Source organism: Vanacampus margaritifer, chromosome 1, assembly GCF_051991255.1.
Source record: "Vanacampus margaritifer isolate UIUO_Vmar chromosome 1, RoL_Vmar_1.0, whole genome shotgun sequence".
Lineage (NCBI taxonomy): Eukaryota > Metazoa > Chordata > Actinopteri > Syngnathiformes > Syngnathidae > Vanacampus > Vanacampus margaritifer.
Window position 1 is genome coordinate 66,457,338 of NC_135432.1, and position 21,464 is coordinate 66,478,801.

Sequence of the window (21,464 nt, forward strand, 5' to 3'; positions counted from 1 at the left end):
TTCGACGTGATGAGGAATCTAATAATCGCAACTGAGGAAACGATTTTTTGTGCTCCAGAATCCAGGAGCTCCAGAATCACCTGGCCCAAGTGGAACAGTTTGACCGAGACCTTCAAAATTTCTCCCAGTGGAGTGAAACAATGCTTTCGAGTCTACACACAGCTTCCCAGATCAGCATCAGCGACCTGCCCTCGGCCAGCGCACGAGTTGCCGTAAGTGAATGATAAGCATTTTGGGCTGGGAGTAAATCATCTGCAGTTTTTTGTTATTGGCGGCAGTTGGGGGCGGGGCTTAGTCTCACTTCCTCGAGCAGATTCATTTCTTCTCATAAAACTGCATTTTGCTTCTTTCTTGAAATGATTAGTATTATTATGACTTTATTCTTTGTAGCTCTTTTAGAAAATATTTGAAATTGTTGAAATTGTATTTTCTTTTTTTTCTGTCTCGATGACCCCAACCAATCACGTTACATTGAATCAAATTAATTCCCGTGGCCTGTTAGCCTAAAATGGAAATGTGAAGAAAAAAAAAAAACTAGCAATTTTTTCCCTCGCATTTTTTTTTTTACGAGATTAAAAAAGCAAATAACAAAATATTCCCTTATATTTTTTAGTATTTAATTTTTGATTGCCAGTTGGAAATCGAAAGAATGAACGATATGTGGGTTAAATCCAGTTTTGTGGCTCTTTTTTCTGTTTAGTAATTTAAAATTTAGCCTGAAATTGAAATATGAAGAAAAATCTGACATTAACTTTTTTTTTTTTTGAAAAAAAGACACACCACTTTTTCAATTATTGGAAATGGAAAGAACAAATTATATCACATTAAATTCAGTTTTGTAGTCTACTTTTACATTTTGTATTTTTCATGTGAATTAAAAATCTCCGTTCAAAAATATCTGGCATTTTAGAACATTTTTTGTGACTGTTTTGTGTTGGAACTGGAAAGAACAAATGATTAAATTCAGCCTTTTGTATTTTTTTTGTGAGAACTTGAAAAATTGAAAAATCTGATATTTTTTTGTGTTGAATAAAAAAAAAAAGAAGTAAAATAAGTATAAAAAAATATATACATAAAATAATAAAAAATCGGTATCATTTTCATTGTTTGATATTTAATTGGTAATGGGACATAAATGGCACACAGATTTTTCCATCACTTTTCCATTGGCAGGAGATCCAGGCGACCTTACAGAAGCAAGCGAGTGCAAAACAGATGTTAGATAACCAGGCGGAGAGTCTCTGTCAATGGTGCGATCCGGGTGATGCGCAGCTCCTCCGCGGCCGAGTGGACGGCTGCGTCCAGCCCTATGTGGAGTCCCGGCACATCGTCCAGCTGCAGTCGGAGTGCCTGGAAAAGCTCGGAACCTTCCGGCAGACGCACGGCGCGGCCACGGCCGTGTTGCAGGGCCTGCGGCAGACGGTGGAGAGGGGCGGGAGCTGGGACCGCGGCCGCGTGGAGGAGCTGCAGCAGGAGCTTTCCGCCGCCGCGCCGGACGTGTGCCGGCTGGAAACGCTGGCCGTGGACCTGGACAGCGGCCTCTGCAAAAGCCACCTGTACGTCGTCGGCGCCGAGGAAGGCTCTCGCAAGTCGTGCCGCGCGCTGGCCGACGCGCTCAGCGCTGAGCTGGACGCTGTGAGGAACCTGCTGGGGACCAAACAGAGCCAAGCGGAGGCCTTGGGTGCTCTGTGGGCTTCTTTTCGACAGCGGAAAGAGCAGCTGCTCAAAGCGGTGGAGGACATTGAAGAAAAAGCCGACCAGCAGAGCTTGAAAGAGGCCAGCCTTTTGGCTCTCCAGCAAAGGTGACGGCATGCTCAGGGGCAGGCTTATTTTCATTTTAGTTCGTTTTGAGTTTAGTTTTTTTAAATGTAGTTAGTTTTAGCTCTTTGACTGCCAGACGTTTTCAGAAAAGGGATGCCGTGGGTGCCAGCCGATTTAAGCATTTTGACTGATCTTTTGACTGATCTTTCAAGGTCCACAGAAAATTATGTGTTTGGACTATGGAAACTACCAAATGAAAGATTGGACTCTCATCTTTCATCAGAAAAAAAATGTTTGTTTCTACCTTATTCCGTTTTTGAGTAATCAACAATAGAAAATGTTTAGTTTCACCTCTGTTTTGAAACAAACGTTTTTTAACGTCTTTGGCACTCCTCCATAGGATTTTACTAAACGTTATTTAACGTTTTTGGCAGTCAAAGAGTTAATTACTTTTCAGGGTGGTTCTGTTAGTTTTTTAAAATATGGCCTTTTAGGCATGGTTTTGTGTGATAATGCTTATAGAGAATTTGTTAAAGAAAAAAAAAATCTTCTAATTGATTATTTCTCAACATATCTCCGCCAACCTTTTGTCTCGTCGGCTACTCTGGAATGCACTTCTCCAATTGGCTGACACGTTTTATTTGAAAAGATTTCACCAATAAGCTCGTACGGGCAGAAATTTCCCGGGGCTTCTAATTAGTAAACTTGTCCAAATTGCTGTGATGTTTCAAACAGCGTCACTTAAATAGCTCAAAACAAAAACAAACAAAGAAAAGAAAAGGAAAGAAAAGATGGCGGCCACTTATCATGTTGCTACTTATATTCTCTTTTATTTTTATAAAAATCAATGCTCTTTTTACTACGTAACAAAAACTCTTGGTAGTTAGTTTCAGTATTCGCTTTTTTTTTTTTTAATGTGTATTACTTGTGCGCAAAATTTTATATAAACATCATGGGATAATGAAAAAATGTAACACATTGCTTACCTGGCATTGCATTTCGGCCAAGTGAAATGAAAAAGCAGGCCTTTGGAGCCAAAATTCCAGCAGGCAAATTTGAGGCCTCGGAGCGACGTCATCCGAAGGTGCTTTTCTATTGGCCGCTGCTAGATGACATCACTTCTGCGTGACGTGCTTTCAAACGTCTTCATTCCGGTTCATATCGAAATAAATATACTTGAAATGAAATGAAAAATGATACCCAAAGGCTCATGTATTAAAACAATTACCAAAGACTAAAACAAAGGACATTTTCGCTATATTTATAGTTAGTTTTAGATAGTTTTGTAAACATAAAATGTAGTTTCAGTTTTCGATTTTTAAAAAGCATTTTTATTTTTATTTTTATGTATTTCACAAAATAGTTTTTTGAATTTCAGTTTTAGTTTTTGTTAACTAAAATAACCATGGCTTAACCTTATAAGTCACTTGGCTTAATGACGCTTTCTAGATTTTTTACTTTAGCTTCTTGAATGCAAACTTGAGATCATACAAGTGTAAACAAGTAGCAGTTTGGCTGAATTAGTAGTTCTTCAAAAAAAGAGGCTTTGAGCTGCTTATTACCACTTCCAAAGTAAACCCAAAACTAAGTGATTTACTTGCCTGTGTCACATAGAACTTAGCATTGAAGTCCACTTTCATAATTCTAATGCTTACAATTCCTATGGAGCGCCTCCTTAATGTTAAACGTCTGCAAAGAACGACTAATATTTTATGCTGCACTGAGAACCGTCTCCATGGGGCGGCATGGCTCAGCGGTAGAGCGGACGTCTCCCGTGAGGTTGTGGGGTTCGATCCTCACCCCTGGTGACCATATGGTGTAGATAAAGCGCTATATATATAAAAAAAAAAAAAAAAACTTCCTCCAGATGAATTCAACTCGTATTTCAAGGCATGCGCGTTTGCCCGTCCCTAATTTAACTCTTTGACTGCCAAAAACGTTAAATAATGTTTCGTAAAATCCTATGGAGGAGTGCCAAAGACGTTAAAAGACGTTTTTTTTTAAAACAGGTGAAACTAACCATTTTCTATTGTTGATTACTCAAAAACAGAATAAGGTAGAAACAAACTTTTTTTTTCTGATGGAAGATGAGAGTCCAATCTTGTTTTGGCAGTATGTGTGTTTCCATAGTCCAAACACATAATTTTCTATGGACCTTGAAAGATCAGTCAAAATGCTTAAATTACACCCACCCACCCACGGCATCCCTTTTCTGAAAACGTCTGGCAGTCAAAGAGTTAAAGGGCTCCTCCGCCGCCTCCCCGTTTGTGTCAGGTTGCGCTTCTTCAATCAGCTGGAGGACGAGCTGCAGTCCCACCAGCACGAGCAGCAGTGGCTGAGGGACAAGGCCGACCAGCTGACCCAGCGAGACCCAGAGCTCGCGGCGGAGGCCCTGCGGGAAATCGGCCTGCTGGACGCCACGTGGCAGGATACCAAGACGCTCATAACTGAGAGGTACTGTGGCAACAAGTTTCGACGCCTGATACGTAATAAACTCTCATCTAAAAGTAGAATTGTATGATTGTGAATAATCTGGAATATTAACATAAAATAACATTCTTAACCCGTGGGCAGGATTTTATTTTGAAATGGCTTGGTCAGAACCAACAAAAAGCCCAAAAAATGGTCACAATAACGCCTCGGGGTTAAAAACATAATTTTGTGTGTTTAACAGACAAGAGCAGTGCAATGTTCTTGCTGAGCTCATGAGAGAATATCAAACGCTGAAATCGGCCATCGGCGGCGTTCTGGAGAGCGCCAAACCTCTGCTCGACATCAGCTGTGTTGTGAAGGACCACGAGGAAACCAAGCGGTCCCTGAGCAAGGTCAGAACAAAGTCTAGTCCATCCTATTCAACCGACAACATCGAGAGCTCCCGTTCTTCCCTCCCTAGCATGAAGCGGTGAAAACGCAAATGGCCGACAAGCAGCGGGAGCTGGAGCGCTTTTCCAGCAAAGGAAAACAGTTGGCGGTCGAACTGAAGAAGGTGCCAGAGTGCGACTCGCAAATGCTCAGGACGGATATGGAGACGCTCGTGGACCAGTGGCTGGATGTACGTGGGAAATGATCCATTTTCTTTTTCTTTTTTTAACAATAATATGCTCTATGCAGCCCCACTAGTCTAAACATGACATTCTGATTAATATGACTTAAGCAGCAAAATCCAGCTGTTTTCAATCCATCTCAGGGGGCGGCCATTTTGCCACTTTCTGTCGACTGAAGATGACATCACAGTTGCTCAGGGCTCAGGTAACAACCAATCACAGCGCCGCTTCAGAAAACAGGTGAACTGTGATTGGTCGTTGCCTGAGCCCTGAGCAACTGTGATGTCATCTTCAGTCGACGACAAGGAGCAAAATGGCCGCCCCCCCGAACTGGATCAAAACGGCTGGATTTTGCTTCCTAACAAATGTAATATTAATCGGAATGTCATGTTTAGACTAGTGAGGTCACATATAACATATTGTTGTCAAGAAATGTTTAAGGTTGACTTCCACAAAGAAAAAAAACTCCTAATTCCACACTGATTTTGATTAAATAGGTCACATCAGATCCGTATATAGAGAGAGTTTGGCCAACTCGGTTTCAGCAGGGTAACAAGATGGCGTCCATTTGTCATGTGACCAGCAGTTGACCAATCACAGAGTTGGCCTAACTTTCGCTATATACGGATCTGGGTCACATGACCTTGAAGCGATTGCGCTAAAATGCTCAATTTTACGTATAAAAATTCATAGAAAATATTGAGAGATGAGAAAACGAGAGTTGATTTTTTATGGTGGACACAGTTTTATGGTCCCGCGCTAATTTTGAATCCACAGGTTACATGACCTGGAAGCCGCTGAGCTAAAATGCAAATTTTTTCATATAAAAATTCCTGGAAATTATGAGAGGTGCCAGTCAGGTATCGTGATAGGCGGAAGAAACAAATGGCTCTTCCACCCACCGACAAGCGAGTCTGCCCGGCGCAGGTGTCGGAGAGGGTGGACGACAACCTCCAGCGCCTGAAGCGGACGTCACTGCTGTGGGAGGACGTGCGGCACATTGCGGACGAGGTGGAAAGCTGGGCCAGCAGCTGCGTGACAGAACTGAACGAGAGCCTGAACAACCTCAACGACAGCCACAAGGTGGCAGCGAGGCTCGCCGAGCTTCAGGTAACTCTAAAACGAGTCGCATTTACTGGCCATCAACAAATCAGTAAAATGGTCAAAATGGGTCATTGGAAAGGTATTGGCCGAGCTTTTGCAGATTGGATCCAATTGTCCTCCCCGCTAACCGAAACAACAATTATGCTTCGCATCATCAGGACCAAATGGGCGAGAAGGAGCTGAGGCTGGAAAACCTGCGGCGCAAAATGGCGGAGCTGAAGAGCAGCAGTCAAAGTCAGGAAACGCCTCCAAAACTGCAAGTAGGTAGAAAAGCCGTCCAGGTCAGCGCTTTACAATCTTGCTTTGTTCTACTGACCAGTTTCCCAAAAAAGGAAGGTTTGGATGAATTGGCGTTATTAAAAATACAACTTGCATGACGCTGAATGAAAGTTAAGTGAAGGAAAATGGAAATGGAAAAAATATCTGCCTCAAATTAAAACCAAATATCAAAATTTATAGAAACATGGTCTACGTATATAGAATTTTTTTTAACCTAATTCTGGTTACTTAATTCTGTCTGTTAGCGAGAGCCACTACATCGTGATAACTTACATTGATGTTTCTGCATTTGGCAATTTATTATTATATTATGTTATTAGTATGGGATTTTTTTTTAATGGGCTTTAGGTGAACTGATGAATACACACACGCACACGCACGCACGCACATGCTCACCCACATACAAAAAAAAAATATATATATATATATATATATGTGTGGATATGTATATATATGTATATATATTTAAAAAAAATAAATAAATAAAAAGAGAGAAAAAAAAAACTTTATTTTTTTAAAAAAAAAATTAAAAAAAAGGAGAGCAATGATGATGTCAAATCGAATGAACAATACTGAGCTCTCCTGAAAGAAAAAAAAAAAAAAAAAGAAAGTAAGTGAAGGATGTAGTGAGTTGTGTTGTAGCTCGTTCAGTACTTTGTTCTCAGGCCATCGTTGTCGACCGCTTAAACCAATCAACTAGCAAAAGCCACAAAGCATGTTTTTAATTTTTTTTTTTTTTAAATTCTGGAGAGCTCAGTATTGTTCATTCGGTAATTTTACCGATTTGACATTTATTTATTTTTATTTTTATTATTATAATTTTTTTTATTGTTGCAGTTGCTGGAGAACGACCTGAGGAAGAAGATGGACTCGGTTCTGAAGCTGCACGGGCAAGCGCGGGCGAACCTGACGGACTTCAGCGGCCAGAAGAAACTCCTGGAAGATTACATTGCGCAGATGTCGGCTTGGCTGAAGAGCATGGAGGACTCCCTGGTCTCCTCCCCCGCCGGTTCGGAACCCGAGGACATCTGCCGAGTCAAGGTGAGACGCCCCCGACATCTTCTTCTTGACGTCATCCCATTTTGTCTTTGTCCATTTTTTTTTTTTAGGAACTTCAGAAAGAGCTGCAAAACCAGCAGGGAAGCATCGACTCCACGCGGGAAAGCCTGAACAACTTGTGTCGCAAATATCCTTCGGAGGAGCTTTGCGGTTTGGGTTCGGCGCTCACCGAGCTCATCAAGACTTACGAGTCCGTGAACCAGGTCTCGGCCAGGACTTTGGCGTCGCTGCAGAACTGTCTTCAGCAGCAGTTCAACGGTGAGACGCGTGATCACCGGAAGCTGAGCTTATCCTTTCTTTTCTTTGGTCCTTCCTCAGGTCTCCCTGATGGCCTCGCGACACGCACGCATACACGCACACTGCAGTGCACATACACATTCTCACCCACATACAAAAAAATAATAATAAATCAAAAAAAAAAAAAAGGAGAGCAATGATGATGACATGTCAAATCGGTAAAATTACCGAATGAACAAAACTGAGCTCTCCAGAAAAAAAAAAGAGGAAAAAAAAAAGGGAAGCTGAGCTTATTTCCACTTTAAAATCTTGTTATTCGATCCGCAGATCTCGTTCAGGAATTCCATCGCTGGCTTGTGGAGCAGAGGGAAATCGTCAAAGAATGCTGCGACCGTTCTGGAGACACTCACGTCGTTGAACGCAAATTGCAGAAACTGAAGGTACGGTGAATCCCGGTTTTCGCTAAATTATCGATTATCGACGTTTGTTTTTGCTCCCATTTTTCACGGGATGAACTCAAAGATCGAAAACTTTTTCCGCATACACGATATCGCCATATCGCTCAAATGTTGTTCACAAACCAGTCTCAATCTGTGGGAGCGAGCGCTTCTCCTTTGCCGAGATAATCCTTCCCACCTGACGGGTGTGCCATAAAAAGATGCTGATTAGACACCATGATTAGTGCACAGATGTGCCTTAGACTGTCCACAATAAAAGCAGGGATGTGATTTTTCCGCTAATTCGCGGAATTCCGCTTTTTTTTTATCTCCCCCCCAAAAAAAAAAAATCCGATTTTTTTTTTTTTTTTTTTTTTTTTAGTAGTTCATTGTGTATGCACATGACTCCGACAGATAACATCTTCTGCTATAACAAAGACATTTGTGGTATGCTCTAATATGAGTTACTTTTCATTTGGTCATGATACAATTATTTGTTCATGAAATTTGAACTCTTCAACATTATTTATGTGTGAACTTAGTAATCACATTAGTTAGATATGATGATATTCTCAGTGATAGTTTTTAAAAGCAAAGGCAGTCCAATGTTTTTGAATGTGACTGATTTTGAGTTGACTAAAACTGCCATTTTATATGGGATAGTTCAATATACATTGAAAATTTATGCTGTTGTTTTGTCTATTTCTTTGTCATGTGAGTGCATTGAAAGTACTTAAAAACACGGAAAACCCATGAGCTCCGGGGGGCTTCGCTGCCAGCGGCCCCCAGACCCCCCGGCTAAATTTTCAGATAATTTCACTTTGGTCAAATCACATCCCTGTAAAAGGTGCTGTTTTGTTTTATTTGGGGGGGGGGGGGGTCTGGTGACTGACTGGCTTTCTAAGTCCCCAGAAAATGGAACAAAAAAACAAAACAAAAGTGCTGCATCCATATTTTAGTAGTATATGTGATATAGCGAACAAACGAGGGAACATTGAAAAAAACGATTCGAAGGCTTAACTTCTGGACAGAAAGCAATCCCATGTTTCAAGACTTGCTTTTGTTTCTCAGGGCGCCACCGAGCGCATGGAGGAAGGCAAGGTGCACCTCACGCAGGTCTGCGAGGAAGGCGAGAAGCTGCTGCTCCACCTCCCCAAAGCCAACGCCGGCCAAGTCCAGCAGCAGCTGTCCTCCATCCAGCAAGACTGGGACAGCTTCGTGGAGCAGTGCAGGCAGAACCAGCAGATTCTGGAGGACAGCGCATCACTCATGAAAGGGTAGGAGGAGGGCAACCCGATCCTGAGTGTGTCTAAAAGGCACTTTGCATCTTAGGCTGGGTTTTAAAAATAATCGATATCGAATCGGTTTTCCTTTTTGAGCCTGATATCGATCCATAAAATCATGAATTGATTATTTTAGTATCTCTTTTTTTCCTATAAATTCATGAGAAAATAAGATAATAAAAATAAAAATTTAAAGGCGATTTTTTTTATCTTACGTTTTTTTTAAATTTGTTGCTCATATGAATTTAAAAGTATTTCCTTACATTAACTCATTTGCTCCGCAAAACGTATGAATATGTTCGATTTTAAATGTTTCAAGTGTCCCAAAGATGTATTTATACGTTTTTTAATGTTTTTTTTTTTTATACTGGAGCATACAGAAGGCTTTGATGCGGCCACTCGACTGCAGAGAACGGTTGAAGAAATGATAGTTATTACAAAAACGTCTAGCGGGTGGCAGCAGAGCAAAAGAGATCAACCAGGGCCATGTTGAAAAAAAAAAGCTCATTTACCCACTGTTCTAAACAGATTTGTGAATAATGATGAAACTTAGCTATATTCTAATGCTAATTGCTGCAAAACGGAAACAGATAGAAATATACTCTTTTTTTCCTGATGAAAGAAGAGATTTTAATCTTTCTTTTGGTAGCTTCCATGATTTTATAGCAAGAGAACACAATATTCTGTGGCTCTTGCAAAATCAGTCAAAATCCAGGAAAACAGCCGGGAGCGAAGGGGGTTGCTTCAGTGAATATGGCTATGAGTCAATGAGTTAATGAAAGACCTGACTTATTGCACTATAAGACCATTCAGAATCTTTAGTATTGTTGAATTATTTAACCATTTTGCCTTCACAAAATTTAATTTGGAATTTGTTTGGGAGTTTTTAAGCATTATTTTATGTATTTATTTATTTCGTTTTTAATCATGCCGTTGATCTTCATAAGAAGAATTGATGTTCCATAATCAATCAATATCGATTGAATTGAAGCGGGAAAAATCTAATCGGGGGAAATCGAAATGGAATCGAACGGAACCCTTGTGAATCGAAATGGAATCGATTGAGGAAATTATAATCGATACCCAGCCCTAAAAGTACCATGAACAGTGGCGCTCTTTCTTAGGTTTGAGGGTCGTCTTAAGAAGCTCAAGTGGTGGTTGGAGCACATGGAGAAGAGGATGACTTCAGATCTGCTCGAAGCCAAACAACGCGGTCCTGAAAAGGCTTTGCTCCAACAAGTGGAGGAATATCAGCAGGAAGTGCTCAAAGAAAGGTGAGCGTTTGGAATTTTTAGGACCACTTTTTACTTTTACTCCCTATGTTTGAAAACAAAGATTTGTGCTGCTTCTTAATTTGTCTACTTGATGAATTACACAATGTAAATAGCAAAAATATGACATGAAATTGCTCCCTATTTGGAAAATGATATGGTCTGGGCAAAAACACACAGAAACAAAAATTTGAGTTGAGTCTAGAATGAAACTGTTTGATTTAATTTAGTCAATAATGTTAGAAGACTATCTTTGTCTTCCGCGTCTTCGTTGTTGTTCGGGTAGAGAGAATGTTGATTTTCTGAATGCAGACTGGAGATCGGCGAACAGGTCCTTCGAAGGATTTATTTTACAGAATATTCCGGACACAAGCAAGTTTACAGACAAATGGCTGCAGTCCTCTCGCAAGTGTGTCGTTACAGCGGACTCACAACATTCTTATACTATCTTGAAGGCAGTATCCCATAAAGCCGCCAAGCCCCCCCCCCCCCCAAACAGAAAATGGTTCCAAAAACGAATTGAGGTGGACGTGTCCTTTTTCCGATTGCAGAGATTCATTTGAGCGCTTGTGCCAGGAGGCGCAGGCGCTGAACGAGGGCGGGCGAGGCGACGGCAGCGAGACGCGCGTGTCGGCCCAGCTGCAGTCGCAGCATCAGGCCTTGCTGCGACGCGGGCGCGAGAGGCTGCGAAGCTGCCAGCTGACTTTGCAGGAGCAGCAGGCCTTCGAGGAGACGCTGCAGGCCAGCTGGACGTGGCTGCGCGCCGTCCAGGAACGGCTGGCCTCGCTCAACAGCACCGTCGGCAACAAGGAGACCCTGGAGAAAAGGCTGGCTCTTGTGCAGGTCAGACCAATGAGATGCTAGGACAAAAATGGGAGGCCTGGATTTGCTGAGGATTTTTTGTTATTATTATTTTTGGTTTGTGTGTGTGCGTGCGTTGACTATAGCCCAAACTTCAGATCTGAGTGCCGCGTGTTGGCAGGTGACTCACCTCACTTCACAACAAGCAGCAGTTTTTGCAACATAATGACATTCAGAATAATAGTAATGATTTTTTTTGTTTTTTTGAAAAATAGTTTTTATTAATCGGCTAATTAGTCAGTTATTGGAATTGTATTCTGCCAAATATCAGAATTGACCTTTTTGCAATATACGACAAAGATAATGACATAACTAAAAAAAATTGCAAAAAAAATGCTGATTTTTGTGAATTTTTTTGCTTTATTTAAACATTTTTTAAAAATAGTTTTCCTTAATCGGCTAATTAGTCAGTTATTGGAATTTTATTCTGCCAAATATCAGAATTTACTTTTTTGCAACATACGACAAAGATAATGACATTCCCCAAAAAATTAGCAGAAAAACTGCTGATTTTTCGCTTTATTTAAAAAAATTTTTTTAAATAGTTTTAATTAATTGGCTAATTATTCAGGTATTGGAATTTTATTCTGCCAAATAGCAGAATTGGCCTTTTTGCAACATACGACGAAGATAATGACATAAAAAAGAATGGCAAAGTACCTGCAGATTTTCGTGAATTTTTTGCTTTATTTAAACATTTTTTTGTTTTAAATAGTTTTTATTAATCGGCTAATTATTCAGTTATTGGAATTTGATTCTGCCAAATATCAGAATTTACCTTTTTGCAACATATGACAAAGATAATGACATTCCCAAAAAATTTTGCAGAAAAACTGCTGATTTTCGTGAATTTTTCGCTTTATTTAAACATATTTTAAAATTTGTTTTAATTAATTGGCTAATTATTCAGTTATTGGAATTTGATTCTGCCAAATATCATAATTGACCTTTTTGCAACATAAAACAAAGATAATGACATAAAAAAAACCAGCTGATTTTCGTGAATTTTTGTCTTTATTTAAACATTTAAAAAAATAATAATAATAATCAGCTAATTGTTCAGTTATTGAAATGTTATTCTTCCAAATATCAGAATTGGCTTTTCAAAAAATCCACACTGTAGCATCTTACAGTTACGGAAAAAGAACCTAAAATCACAAATATTTTCAGCAAGTAAGTGAGGTTAGATGAGGTGAGTTCACAAACAATAATAAGTCATTGGCCTTTCCATTTTCCTTGTTCTTCTACTAGGATATCCTGCTGATGAAGGGTGAAGGCGAGGTGAAGCTCAACATGACGGTTGGAAAAGGTGAACAAGTCCTCAAACACAACAGGATGGAAGGGCAGGAGGCCATTTGCGCACAGCTTCAGAGTCTGAAGGACGCCTGGGCCAATATGTTGATCGCCTCCATGAGCTGCCACAGGTGAGGAATGTTGACGCTTTGCACAAATGACACAAACATGCCTAATAGCACCGGCGCTATGTTTCTATGCTAATGCTAATTATTCCAACGTCAAAATATGCAGCGTGTTTATTAGGGCTGGGTATCGATTCTAATTCTCTCAAATCAATTCGATTTCGATTCACAAAAGTTCTTAAAATGTCAAGGACGTGATAAAAATATTGCCATAATTCGATATACTAAAAATGAAAAAGATTCTGACATTTCTAAAAGTGCAATAAATCAGGTCTTTCATAAATGTAAGAAAATAAATACTTTTCAATTCATGTGAACAGTAACGTCAAGAAAACTACCGTAAGAAAAAGAAAAAAGACCTTTAGAATTCTATTTTTTTACGAATTTATGGGAAAAAGAGATATTAAAATAATTGATTCATGGTTTTATGAATCGATATCGGGCTTGAAAAGGAAAATCGATTTGATATCGATTATTCAAATTTTTTTTTAACTCAGCCCTAGTGTTTTGGACATCTGGGCAACTTTTCCCATTCTATTCTATTTCTATTCCGCATTGAAAGGAATCGAGATCTTTTCAACATGTAACTTATCCATCTACTTTTTCACTTATTACCAACCAGCCGCTGATTCAGACAGTTCCGTCTTCAAACCGTTGAACTTACCCCAAAATTCATGCATTTTCATTATTTCATATTTTTCATGACAAAATGCCCTAATTAATGGAGATTTGATGAATTGACCATCCACATTTCTGGAGCAATTCAAACCATTCCAACTTCAAAATGTACAGCTCATCTATTTAACTTTGTTGACATGTTCCCAAAAGTCCCAATTTCCACAAAATTCCAAATTCTCCGCATCAAAATTTCCTACCTAATGGGGACATTTTGCAAATGTACTTTTGTCTTTCCAAAATTCTCAACCAACACTAACCATGCCAACATTGGGAATATTCAGCACATTCAGGCTAATGGTTGTGAAATTCCAAGAATTCCCATTTTTCCTCAGAATTCCATTTGAGAAAATTCGTAAATCGCTGGAAACGTGCCATTTCACATTTCGACAATTCAATCAATTCAATAGGCAATTTCTGGAGAAAGTGCATTTGTCTAGTTTGTCAAATTGGTGTCCGCAGTCGACTGGAGTGGACGGTGGCCCAGTGGTGCAGCTTCCAGGAGAGCAAGAACCACCTCCAGCAGTGGATGGAGTCGGTGGAGCAGGAGGTGGGCTTGACCCTCCCCCAGCAGCCCGGCCTCAAAGAGAAGTCCACTCTCCTGGAGCGTCTCAGAGCCATCCAGGCCGACGTGGACGCCCACGCCGCCGCTCTGTCACGTCTTACGGACAAGGCCGTGGAGCTGTACGAAAAGTCTGCAGACCAGACTTTCGGACCCGAGTCGCGGGCGGAGCTCAATGCGCATTTTGCCGATATCTCAGCTGTGGTCAAGGTAATTGGAAAAAAGCTCGATAAGTCACGTAAATATACTATTTTAACTCAATTGCTCCCAAAAACGTTAAAATATGTTCTATTTTAAATTCCGCCATGCTCCCAAAGACGTATTTATATGTTTTTATGTGTTGTTGTTTTTTTAATGCTAGAGCATAGAGAAGGCTTTGATGCAGTTTCTGAACTGAATGCTTGAAGCAATGGTAGTTACTACAAAAACGGCCAGCAGGTGGCAGCAGAGTATAAGAGATCAACCAGGGCCATGTTGCAAAAAGCTCACTGTTTTAAACAGATTTGTGAATAATGATGAAACTTAGCTGTTTTCTAATGCTAATTGCTGCAAAACGGAAAGCGATAGAAATATATTTTTTTACCTGATGAAAGAAGAAATTCTAATCTTTCTTTTGGTAGGTTCCATGTTTTTATAGCAATAGAGCAGAATATTCTGTGGGTCTTGCAAAATCAGTCAAAATCCAATAAAACAGTGGGGCGCGAAGGGGGTTGCTTCAGTGAAAATGGCTGCGAGCGAATGAGTTAAGGGATTGTGTTATTGGGCTTTTGTGACATTCAGTGCCATTGACGGCTATAGACGTCAAAGATCCTGGGCTGGCAGTGAATGAGTTAAAGATGAGATCCTTTTATTCGTACTTCAAGGGCAAAATCCAGTCCATGCAAAGCATCGTGTCCGAGCATGAGCAGTACCTGGACGCCGTCAGAGACTTCAACGATTGGCTCATCTCTGCCAAGGAGGAACTCCAGCGCTGGTCTGACCTGTCAGGAGACTCGGCCTCCATTAAAAGAAAGCTGGCCAAGGTCCAGGTGAGCGTCACCCACAATCGTTCAGCTTGTGACTTAAAGTAGATCAACAGGTGCATGTTTTTGCGGGAACCTTTATTTGTTTCACAGGAGTTGCTGGACTCTAAGCAGCGAGGCCGAGAGAGGCTCAACCGGGTGCAGAGGTGCGGGGCAGCGGCACGAGATCACACCGGCTCGGGGGGCTACGAGGCCATCGAGCGCGAGGAGGCGGCCTTGCTGTCCAGCTGGGACCAGTGGGAACGCGCCGCACTTCAGACCCGGGCCAGCCTGGAGACCGCCCTCTCTCAGATGACCACCTCCGAGCAGGAGTTCAGCAGTTTGTCAGCGCAGCTGGAACAGGACATGCAGGACTTGGGGCGGCACATTCACGACTGGCGTCTTCGACTGGGGCAAGCTGAGGGGAAAACTGACGGAGAGGAGGCCGTTAAAGGCTGGCAGGCTGCAAAGGTGGGTTTGAGGTCTGGCGCATGTCACGGCCGCAGAAATCAAAACCTGTTTGTCCTCAGGACACGTTGGAGGAGCTTGTCAAAGCCGAGCCCGCGTGCGATAGCCTGAAGACGCAGCTCAACGATCTGTGCCGCTTCTCCAGAGACGTGGCCACCCAGTCTGAGAGAGTTTCTGCCCTCATTAAGGAATATAACAGGTACCGAGAGATGCAGAATTGGGCTGGTCATTTTACAGCGAATTTCCACGGGAAAATTAAGATGTGGAACTTTGGAAATACAGTGGACCCAAGCGCTGGGGCCTCAGGGGCTAGTTAGCTAGCTCCCTAGGTGCTCGTTTACCTGCTAGGGAGCTAGTAGCTAGCTAGCTAGCACCAGGGGCTAAAGCCAAACTGTGGCAGGGTTTTTACTTTGTGGCCCTGGATTTGCCACCTCTGTAGATGGATGAATTATCAAAAGGTCCAATGCTATTTTTTCTGGTTTGCTCCTAGTTTGAGTCTCCGAGCCACCAGGGAGTGCCAGAGCAAAGAGAAGGCGCAGGAGCAGGCATTCCGCTCGGCCTACAGGGAGTTTCAGCAGTGGCTGGTCAACACCAAGATCAACACGGCCAAATGCTTCGACGCGCCCCAAAATCTCTCTGAGGCCTCGTCGGGCTTGCAAAAGATTCAGGTTATTGCTTAGAAGGAACACATACACTACTGTTGGACTTTTTCTTTTTTTTTTGGGGGGAGGATGAACTTAAAATGCACTATAACCTTACAGGTGAACTTAATTTGAGTAAACTTTTGAACGCACATTACAACTGTTAAAATGTTTCAGTAGCCAAATTCTTGCACAACTAACGTCACGGGTGGAAATAAACATTCAGAATTTAATGTTGGATGCTAACACCGGAGGCAATTTTGAAAAGCTGAATTTGAAGCTAACTTCCAAATCCAACATTGGAAGCTGAAGTCGGACGCCAACACTGGCGCTAACGTTGGAAGCTAACATTTAACAGTGTAAAGAAGGTCAAATTCAATTCATCTGTAAAATTTACCCCAATAAATTCCACCAGAATACCCAATATCCGTAACTTTTTGTAAGTACTGCAGTGCAATTGGTAAGTTGGTCTATCATCATCGTCATCAGGAGTTTCTAAGCGACAGAGAGCTGGGTCAGTCCAAGCTCAACGGCGTGGTGGTCACAGGCGAGCTTCTCTCCGTGATCGCGGCCAAAGACAAAGTGGAGTCGGTTCGGACAAAGACCAGTAACGCTCTTGAGGACTGGAAGAACATCATGTCCAATCTTCACAACCGAGAGATCAATCTACAAGTGAGCAACGATCCGGTTGTCAGAAGAGTCGCAAAAGAAGTCAACTGACTAGACAAGAGTTGCTGCTTGTGGTTTCAGAACCTGGTGTCGCAGATGAAGGACTTTGAGGCCAGTGCCGAGCCTCTTCAGGAGTGCCTGAATGTCACCGAGATGGCCGTGCAAGAGAGCAGCACGCGGCTGCACGATCTCCCGGCCAAGAAGACGGAGCTCCACAAGCTTCAGGTAGGCACGCTGGAAAATTGCTCACCTCATCCTCAGCCACCATTTATACCTCAGGTCAGCATTCCTTCCAGATAATATTTGAAGCTCATATTAGAATGGACTTTAGAAGCTAATACTGGAGCTAATGTCAGAAGTTGGTGTTGAAGCTAACTTTGGAAGCTACCTCTAATCTAATGTTGTTCTTTCTTAGCTCTAAGCGTAGAGCTAAAGTTAGAGGTAATGATAAAAGCTAACGTTGGAGTTAATGTTGGATGCTAACTTAAGCTAATTCCAATTGGAGCCTAACATTGGTGGCAATGCTAATGTTGAAGCTAATATTCGGATGCGAGCTTTAGGCTTCAGTTCCAATGTTCCAACATGAGAAGCTAACGTCAGAAGCTAACATTGGAGTTAATGTTGGATGCTAACTCGAGAAGCTAATTCCGATTGGAGCCTAACATTGGTGGCAATGCTAATGTTGAAGCTAATATTCGGATGCGAGCTTTAGGCTTCAGTTCCAATGTTCCAACATGAGAAGCTAACGTCAGAAGCTAACGCTGGTAGCTAACATAAGCGGTAATGTTAACGATAACGTTAGAGGTAACATGGGACGCTAATATGGGAGGAAACGCTGGAAGCTCATTTTGCGGCTAAAGTTGAAGCTAAGCTCTGAAGCTAATGTTGGCCCACTGCTTCTGTCCAGATTGCTCGACCTGCCTGTCAAACGCTGCCAATACTAATCCTCACGTTGGTGTTGTTCACTTTCTTGCCATGTTTTAAGTCCTCTAACCCTGCTTCGGTAATAATGCTTGTCTCTGTGTCTGCTTGCGCGCTTTCTACTATAACCTGCTTGTGCCCTTTCAGTCTGTGCTGGAGGAGCTAGCCTCCCACCAAGTCCAGCTGAACAGGCTAAAAGAGAAGGCCCAGCGGCTGTTGGACGAACACGCAGCCGGCAAGGGTTTTGTGCACCGTGTCTCGCAGCTCTCTGCTCACTTCCTAGCTTTAACAAACCTGACCAAGGTAAAATTAAACATCTTGCAATTGTTGATAATAATAATTAAAAATGCAAGTTCTTACAAAAAAATCTATTCATCTATCTATATTATTTGTATTTTAATGAATTGTCTTAATTTGCGTTTTTTGTGCAATTAACTTTTTATTTTTTTTATTTTTTTTTTTACAGCATTTCATTTTATGGTTAGGATTAGGCTTGAGTTGTTTATTATTTTCAGTGGTTTGCTTTTGTTTGTGTAAATGTAAGCATTGGTGTAGACATTGACATTCAGGTTTTTCAGGTTTATGTGCTTATGTTTATGCATTTCTTGCCTGCAATCATCTATATTATCTGTGATTCACATGCTTAAAAAAGTGAATGGTAATTCTCATTAGCTAACTCTTTGCAATAAATAAATATGGGTAAAAAAAGAAAAGACTAAAATCTGAATATTATGAAGAAAAAAAGTAGCAATTTTAAGAGGATTAAATTGTAATGTTATGAGGATTTTTTTGGTCCCATTTTACAAGGATAAAAAAAACAGAAATACGTCAGAATAGTATTAGGAAAGATCTCGTAATAAAAAAAAAGGATTATTATGAGAAACGTGTGAATTTCAAGAAGGAAAAACTATTTAAATTATGAAGATGAGAAAAAATGTGATTTTAAGCAAACCAAGTTTCTCTTATGTGAGACAATATTTCTTATTTGACAATTATTTTCCCTCACCAGGAGAAGGCGTCGCGGATTGACCGCATCGTGACCGAGCACCAGCTGTTCAACCACGGGCTGAAGGAGCTGCAGAACTGGGTGGCTGACACCAGCCACATGCTTCAGTCCTACTGCGCGCCCACCGCTGATAAAAATGTCCTGGACAGCCGCATGATCAAGCTGGAGGTACAGCCGTTCAGACTCGGGATGGTTTCATGGACAATTTCAAAATGTTTGTAAACAAAAGGCACCAGGTAACTTCAAGTGTAGCAAAAAAGTATATCAATATATGATGAAGAAAATGGGACTCTCAGACTCCGACATTTGTCTCCAATGTTTACAAAACACTACAGACACTTATGTTCATGCTTTATGGTTATGTACTCCGGTTATGTATTTCTGGACTAAAGTCTTAGAAAAACTTTCCGCTATTTTGGACTGTAGGATACCTTTATCGCCAAACTTGTGTTTGCTAGGTCACCTAACAACAACTGACTTACCACATAAACAATTTCAATCTACACTTGTAGCCCTTACTATCGCTAAAAAAACAATTCTTGTTAACTGGAAAAATAAACAAACTCTGAATATCGACCAATGGTCTAACCTCCTCATAAATCACATTTTAATGGAAAAAATATCTGCCTCAAATAAAAAACAAATATCAAAATTTATAGAAACATGGTCTACGTATATAGAATTTTTTAACCTAATTCCGGTTACTTAATTCTGTCTGTTAAAAAAAAATGGAAAAAACCTTTTTTTTATTTTTTATTTTTTTTAAAAAGGAGCGCAATGATGATGTCAAATTGAATGAACAATACTGAGCTCTCCTTAGGAAAAAAATAAAAATAAATAAATAAATAAAGTGTAGCAAAAAGTGATTGACTACTGATTACTTGAATGTAAATAGTGACAAAAACGTGTTGTTTTAGCTTTTTATGGCTGTTTAGCAAGTATTAATTATAAAAATCCTAATTTAATTCATTTGAACCTGTAGGTGAATAGTGGCATAGTAGCCACTTGTGAAGTTTTTGCTTTCATCATGGGACCCGTGCCATTGACTCTTCCAGGCCTTGCTGACCGCTCGCCAGGAGAAGGAGATCCAGCTCAAGATGCTGATCACCCGAGGGGAGTCTGTTCAGAGAAACACCTCGGGCAATGGTGTGGCTGTGGTCCAGGAACAAATACAGGAGCTGAAAGATTCCTGGGACGCTCTGCTGTCCGCATCCATTCAGTGCAAAAGGTTAGAAATCAATACCGGTAATCCTTGATCCATACCAGAGGTATGGATCATATATACTGAAGAGAATCTTCTGTTTCAATTTAATTATAACTGTTTTGATTTTAGTTATAACTGTTTTTACTGACTCAGCAAAGATTGATGAGTGTAATAAGTGACCAAACGTTTGAAGATTCTTCCTGCCTCTTATCTCACGTAATCAACCAGCTGCAGGTGGAGACAGGATGTCTGGCTTGCTCTGTTTACATATCAATCAACCATCTGGCCAAATTGTGTTGAATGATGTTTGTCTTAGCTGAGGGGAGGGGGCTTGGGGCAGAGGGAGGAAGAGCAAAGGAAGAAGAAGAAAAGGGGAGGGGCGCGGCTGAGGATTTGGAAGAAGCGGAAGGGGAGGGACTTTTTAGAATGACTGAACTATATTAGCGTTTGCACGTTGGAGGAGGGGACACACATGGGGAAGAACGATGGCGGCGTTTGGCCGCCTCTCTGTGTATCATCAGAAGCTTCTGATAATAAATCCTTCGAAGGAAACCTGATTTCACCGATCTCATTGTCTGATTCTGATAATCAACATTATGAACACGCGGAAAACAAGGAACGTTTTCCAACAATACTTAGATACTTGTGTAAAAAAGTTCAAAGGGGAAGTATTATTCATCTGCTTTACTAATGTGGTTCTACTTTTGGATTTCTTCTGTGAACCAACAGCCAACTGGAAGCTTCTCTGTCCCAGTGGACCAGTTACCAGGAGGATGTGCGTCAGTTTGTCAGCTGGCTGGAGCACGTGGAGGAGAACCTGGACCCGGCTGATAAACAATGTCCAGAGATGCGGGATAAAACTGCTAATCTCAGCAGGGCCAAGGTGAAACTTTCTCAGGAGCATTGTGTCGTGCAAATAAAGAACCTGACACATCACTTTGGCGATCAATGCCAGTGGCCCCTCCCAAATGAAGATCTCATTAACATAAAATTTGCAAAACCCCTCCCACTATGTTGCCACATGAATTGTTGACCCCACAGGAAAAAGACTTCCGCCTCCCACTGCGAGGCTTTTTTTTTTACGTGACTTTAATTTATTCTTATTTTTCTTTGTTTGTGTTTCTTAAGTATTCAGGAACATAAAAAAATTAAAAACCTAGTTCAAGATACTTTATTTTGCACAACTCATTATTGTTGAACTTTTACCAAAAATATAAACAAAAAAAAGACTGAATATGAATAGAAAACCTACCAAAACTGTTGTGCTGTATATTCATAAAAATAAAAATAAAAACAACTGTGATGGCAAGTGGCAAAATGGCTTCCCACTAGGACTGAACAATTTAGAAAAATTATCTAAGTAGGATTTTTATTTTTATTTTTTTGCTCAATATTGCAGTTGCAATTTAATATGTGATTATTTTTCTCAAGTTCCACTTCTCATATAATTTTAACATAAGCAATAAATTAATCTGTTATAAATTACAAAAATATATGGATTGCATTTATGTAAATAAAAAAATAAAATATTAATTAATCTGTATTATAATAATACGTAATCAT

The 21,464-nt window shown here is 40.8% G+C and overlaps 1 protein-coding gene across 11 annotated transcripts in view; it reads left to right on the forward strand.

Annotated features, from left to right (window-relative positions):
• Positions 1-21,464, forward strand: part of syne1b (spectrin repeat containing, nuclear envelope 1b) — a 131,873-nt gene that overhangs the window by 42,478 nt on the left and 67,931 nt on the right. For 10 of the 11 annotated variants that reach the window (XM_077563023.1, XM_077563016.1, XM_077563057.1 and 7 more), the window contains 25 exons: positions 59-212; positions 1,174-1,802; positions 4,036-4,215; positions 4,436-4,586; positions 4,655-4,813; positions 5,733-5,915; positions 6,068-6,169; positions 7,026-7,229; positions 7,298-7,505; positions 7,812-7,924; positions 8,993-9,198; positions 10,329-10,478; positions 11,027-11,318; positions 12,588-12,760; positions 13,892-14,201; positions 14,855-15,019; positions 15,107-15,463; positions 15,523-15,659; positions 15,951-16,128; positions 16,591-16,773; positions 16,852-16,995; positions 17,839-17,994; positions 18,701-18,865; positions 19,753-19,925; positions 20,631-20,784. In XM_077563023.1, the coding sequence (XP_077419149.1) occupies positions 59-212; positions 1,174-1,802; positions 4,036-4,215; positions 4,436-4,586; positions 4,655-4,813; positions 5,733-5,915; positions 6,068-6,169; positions 7,026-7,229; positions 7,298-7,505; positions 7,812-7,924; positions 8,993-9,198; positions 10,329-10,478; positions 11,027-11,318; positions 12,588-12,760; positions 13,892-14,201; positions 14,855-15,019; positions 15,107-15,463; positions 15,523-15,659; positions 15,951-16,128; positions 16,591-16,773; positions 16,852-16,995; positions 17,839-17,994; positions 18,701-18,865; positions 19,753-19,925; positions 20,631-20,784 (5,026 nt within the window). The remainder of the gene's footprint in view (positions 1-58; positions 213-1,173; positions 1,803-4,035; positions 4,216-4,435; positions 4,587-4,654; positions 4,814-5,732; positions 5,916-6,067; positions 6,170-7,025; positions 7,230-7,297; positions 7,506-7,811; positions 7,925-8,992; positions 9,199-10,328; positions 10,479-11,026; positions 11,319-12,587; positions 12,761-13,891; positions 14,202-14,854; positions 15,020-15,106; positions 15,464-15,522; positions 15,660-15,950; positions 16,129-16,590; positions 16,774-16,851; positions 16,996-17,838; positions 17,995-18,700; positions 18,866-19,752; positions 19,926-20,630; positions 20,785-21,464) is intronic. The other variant, XM_077563085.1, reaches the window with a different exon arrangement.